Below are 5,134 nucleotides of genomic sequence, written 5' to 3'. Positions count from 1 at the left end.
GGAAAGGGAGTTAAAACTAATATATTTGGGATGCAAACCATAACAAATGGTCTAATGATTCCACTTTTTGAAGAGCACTATAATGATTTGTTTGTTATTGTACATAATCTGCACATGTGTTCAAAATACTTCTTTTCTTTGTTTCTTTTAAAAAACACTTATGCTAAGTTACTGTTTGTGACTTAGGGACCCAAAGAGGACCTGGAGTGTGAGTCAGAGCTAACTGTGACTCAACTGAAGGCACTGCATAAGCAGCAGCAAGCGAAGTTAGAAAAGACAATGTTGGGAGAGGACTCTGATGAAGAAGATGAAAAAGAGGAGAGAAGCGAGAGGAGTCAGAACACTGATATGAGCTGCTCGTGGGGAATGGGTAAGTGGTGATGTATAAATCAGCTGACACTCCTTGGATGGTCTTTCAGCCAGTTTTCAGTGAATGCTAGGGTTGAAATTCCAGCTGGTTGCTAAGTGTTCCGATCCAGTGGAAGTTCTTGAGTACAAAATAATCCTTTTCCTTTTAAAAAGAAGAGTGCTGTGAGAAGGCAAGCTTATATCTGGTGAGAAGTATGCTAGAGCTCCTTTTAAAAGGAAGAAGGTAATTTGTCTACACCAATAAAGGGCCATGAAACTGAGAGTTTAGTTTAATGTTTTGTATTTTGTTCCTGTGATGATGTCCACACTTTTGCCCGAGAGGTGAAATGTAATTGCTTGAGACATCTATGCAGTATAGCTGTCCTTAAATTTAAACAGGAAGTCCACATCTTAAAGCTGGATAAATTGTGATTAATGAGCTTTTCAGTACAAAATGAGTTGGCCTTTTGAATGGAAATGTATAAGCACATAAACCCTTGAAAGCGCTGAAACTGCAGTGACGTTCGTCTGCGAAACTGTATCTTATGACGGAATAACTAATAGCAAAAAAGAAGCAGGGTTTTGGTGGGGTTTTTTTTGATTGGATGCAGAAATAATTTTTTTGCACTTTTATGTATCCTTCTAGGGGAGGATGCTGAGGAGGATGGGGTTGAAGAAAACCCCATTGCTATTGATTTTCAGGATGTACAAGATGCCTTCTATATGAAAGATCCTAGGAAGGCCTTACAGGGCTTTTTTGACAGAGAAGGTACTATTTTTTCTTCTTTTTTTTTTTTTAATTAAATGTAATTTTTTTCTATTTAGCAAAGCGTGCTGTTTGTGCTCATGTGTTTCCTTTGGGATTTAAGGTATGGGAGCTAAACTTTTCTGTTACATTGTGGGTAAGGTTTTTTGTTTGGTCAAGTTGGGGGGGGTGTTGGTGGTGGTTTATTTTTGGGGGGGTTGGGTTTTTTTATTATTAAAACTTAGCTTACCATTTTATATCTGAGACTTAGTTACTAATTCCTAAACTGGGAGTTGCAGGGAACACCTTGTATTCCTCTGGAGTGATGCTCAAACCACACCCATGCTTTGAAGCTATGCTGAAAAATCCAAACCTGTCAAATTCCAGACTTCTGTTTGGAGATGGCTATGATTGTGAGATAGAATTGGAAAGTATAAAAAGACAAAAGGCAATAATGAATTGGTCTAAACTTTCAATGGTTGCTGGCGAAACTTACAGATGACTCACTTATTTGCTGAAGTGAATCTGTGAATCCAGACTGCAAACTGTCATTACTTCAATATCATTTACTTTAATACATGCAGAGGCAAGACTCTTTTTTCCTTGAACTACATCTTCCTGAACAGGCCACTTAGAGGTGGTTTTTGTTGTTGTTGTTGTGTTTTTTTTTTTTTATCTGAAAAGACTTGATTGTGAAAAACAACCAAATAAGCATAATACCAACTGAAAATCCCATGGCTTAAAAAAAAAAAAAAGTCTCAGATTCAGTCCTTTGATATGTAACAAGGGCATTTTATCTCTTTTGTTTAACCATGATATTCCTCTCTGCTGTAAAGATTATTCCTGCTTATTTCAATTTTGGTTACTACATCAACTTTCTTTTCCTCTCTAGGAGAAGAGTTAGAGTATGAATATGATGATCGTGGGCACAATAGCTGGGTATGCAAAATCAAGTATGTATCTCTCCATTCGCTTTTGTACATAGAAGCTGACTTCATTGAATTCACAAACAAAAGCTGAAAGAATTACTTGTCTTGTCACACTTGGTAAGGATACCAGCTGGAATTAGACATAAGCCCTGATACTGAGGCAGAAGTTCAAGGATCAGTGTCTAGTTCTGTATCTGCACTCCTTTCTGGTCTGGCAGCAGTTGATTTTCCTTAGAGATGAAAATTGGGAAAGCAAGAGTCTAGGTTCTTTCAGTTCCCCTTGTTTTGAGAAATATGTGAAATTGAAATACAAGAGAAGAAACAAGGAGACTATCTTTCAATTCCTAATGGGGGAGAGAAAAAAAATCGTAACATTCTACTGTGTACCCAATTTCAGTTCTTTTATGGTATAAAAGATGGGTTCCTGTAAGAGGCCACAAATGTCGTTCTTTTATAAGACAGGAGAAGGTGAGATGGAAATTAAGTCAACAGAATAGGTCTCAAATGGATAGGTACAACATTGCAATGATTGTACTGCTTAGGAAACCTTTGCTTCAGCATAGAAAATATTTGTTACTGGTGTGGTATGGATGCAAGATATTGGTGCTTAAAGTGATTCAGGGATTGACGTTTAACCTTTTAACTTCTTGTATTCCAAATGGAATGAATACAGGAAGAATTAGTGTTTGGACTAGTGAAATAAAAATTTACTTGCATGCTTTAGGAGATCTGTGCTTGTGTTTTGATTGGTACTGTATGAAATGAAAAGTGAAAATATTTAACCCACAAAAAAAGACTACAGTGAAATGGAAAGAACAATGCTAACATGATAAATAAAATATCTGAGTAGCATCCGTGAGAAGCTGTTTGTATCTGAGCTGTTCTCTGATCCTTCAAACTGAACAGGTTGCCTGTGGATGATGCATCAGGAAAGCAGCTGGTGGCAGAGGTTCTCCATTCGGGAAAGAAGAAGGAAGCAATGATACAGTGCGCATTGGAAGCTTGCAGGCTACTTGATGCTCGGGGAGTATTGAGGCAAGAAGCAGGTGAATAACTAGTCAAATGCCGTAATTGTTCTAAAAGCCCTAAATTAGGGATTTGAGATTGCCATCTTGAATTTGTTTTATTGCTCAGTGGTATGTAAATCACTTTGTTTCTTGCCTTCTCCCTTACCTTTCCCAGTATCCCGAAAAAGGAAATCAAAGAACTGGGAAGATGAGGATTTTTATGACAGTGATGATGACACCTTCCTTGATCGAACTGGTGCTGTAGAAAAGAAACGACTGAACAGAATGAAAAAAGCTGGTAAAATAGAAGAAAAACCAGAGACTTACGACTCCCTGGTAAGAAGAATTATTATGACGTGCCAGGCTTATTCTCTCATGCATGTTTTTATTACTAAGAAGGAAAATAAAAAATATTTCCTGATCTTTCTCTGTTAGCTTAAACTCCAATATAATTTCAGACCTTTAGCTCTCAATTGGCCAAGTTAGAATAAAATAGTGGGGTTTTGATTTGTGGACAATATCTGTAAATACCTGAAAATATTGTTTGCTTTATATATATATTCTAGTGGAAGCATACTATCTTGCTTTTGCCTGTGTATTATTGCCTTCCACTTGGCGGATCATGGCAGTGCGTGAATGAAATACCAGAACAGGATACTTTTACAATAGTTTTAAAGCATCAGAAAATAATTGCAAGCTTTCAAGTGCACAGGGCACATCCCAAAGAAGGATCTCATTCTGCTTCAAAGAATAAGCAGCCTGGACTGACAGGCATGTGACAACTGAAAGTTCTACACAGACAATAGGGTGTGGGGGAGCAGGGATAGGGAGGGTTGGAGGATCACGGTGGTGATATAACATTGCTGCAGAAGCATTATACGTATATTTGTCTTTCAGAAAGAAAATTATTTGAACAGTATGTGAAAGGGATGAGAAGTTGTTTAGGAACAATCTAGACTATAATTTTTTCAGCCCAGAAACTCCTGGTCAAAGATCAGAAGTAGAAGAATTGAGATAATTTGCTAGGATATTTGAATAACTTTTAAAAGGGGATTTTAAGAAGATAAAAAGATCTCAGAAGTGTGTTGTTCTTTCATAGGTCACAAAGCTAAATGAAGCTGAAAATGAGCTTTCTGAGATAACAGAGAAACTGAAGGCTTCAGGGAAAGGTAAGGCATGAAGTTCATTTGATCGTAGTGCTTTCCATAATGAACAATAAAGACATGAAAAAGTATGTTATGGATTTCTGTCTTAAGTACTCTTTTTTTTTAGTGTCCATTTTTCACAAAGGGATAGGAAGATTTGCAGGTCACTGAGTTAGCTGGAGAGGATACTTATGCTCTTCATCCAGTAGTTATGTACGGTGTTTGTATAGTCGCTTGCTAATGAATGCAGCTTTTTCCAAAGCAAGCAACATCTAAGTTAAGGTAAGGAAGTGAGTGTACAAGCTCCTGGAGCTTAAGAGGGTGGGCATTATTACAGTTTATCTGCCTGTATTAGTGAAACTGATCCAGTTTTTTCCACTCCCTCCAAAACCATTTATAACCGAATAGCAAACAACTGACAGAAAAGACAGTATCTTTTATTTCACTTCTGTCGTTGTAAATGCACCTTAAAAAGGAAAGGTGGGAGAAGAGGAGTGTGGAGTCAAAGCAGTTGACACTTAGCCTCTATGTTCAATGGACTTGCTAGCTTATAAGAGGGTGCCATTCAGTTCTAGGATTATGCCTTTGTGTACAAAGGCAGAGCCTTTCTGAAGTGGTGGTTGTGTATGGTAGTGAGTTAGATTTAAAAGCTATACAAATAGCTGCATTTTGCTTTCTGTTACTGATGATGTCTGGTGGAATAACAGGAAGGCATGAAGGAAATGTGTTTAGGCTGGCTCTTCGTACAAAAACCTTTTTAACAGAGTTGGCATTAATAAAGGTTGCAATGTCAGTTTGTCAGAAGACAAACCTCTCTCCAAGAAGCCTAGCAACAATCTGACATCTGGGCTATCTTTTGTGCATTATATGGGTATGTTTCTAGTAATTCAGCTCCACACCAAAACTCATTTGTATCAACATTTTTGTTGGTGATTGATTATACCAGATCACTGTTCAGTG

The 5,134-nt window shown here is 37.5% G+C and overlaps 1 protein-coding gene across 1 annotated transcript in view; it reads left to right on the top strand.

The window, feature by feature from the left end:
- Positions 1 to 5,134, top strand: part of SLC4A1AP (solute carrier family 4 (anion exchanger), member 1, adaptor protein) — a gene marked incomplete at its 5' end in the record, with an annotated part of 23,865 nt that overhangs the window by 985 nt on the left and 17,746 nt on the right. Inside the window, 6 exons of the mRNA XM_010576541.1 lie at positions 187 to 370; positions 995 to 1,117; positions 1,986 to 2,046; positions 2,929 to 3,068; positions 3,205 to 3,365; positions 4,129 to 4,198. Of these exons, the coding sequence (XP_010574843.1) occupies positions 187 to 370; positions 995 to 1,117; positions 1,986 to 2,046; positions 2,929 to 3,068; positions 3,205 to 3,365; positions 4,129 to 4,198 (739 nt within the window). The remainder of the gene's footprint in view (positions 1 to 186; positions 371 to 994; positions 1,118 to 1,985; positions 2,047 to 2,928; positions 3,069 to 3,204; positions 3,366 to 4,128; positions 4,199 to 5,134) is intronic.

This window comes from Haliaeetus leucocephalus, unplaced genomic scaffold, assembly GCF_000737465.1.
Source record: "Haliaeetus leucocephalus isolate CR32 unplaced genomic scaffold, Haliaeetus_leucocephalus-4.0 Scaffold526, whole genome shotgun sequence".
NCBI lineage: Eukaryota > Metazoa > Chordata > Aves > Accipitriformes > Accipitridae > Haliaeetus > Haliaeetus leucocephalus.
This window is presented reverse-complemented; position numbering and strand designations above follow the sequence as displayed.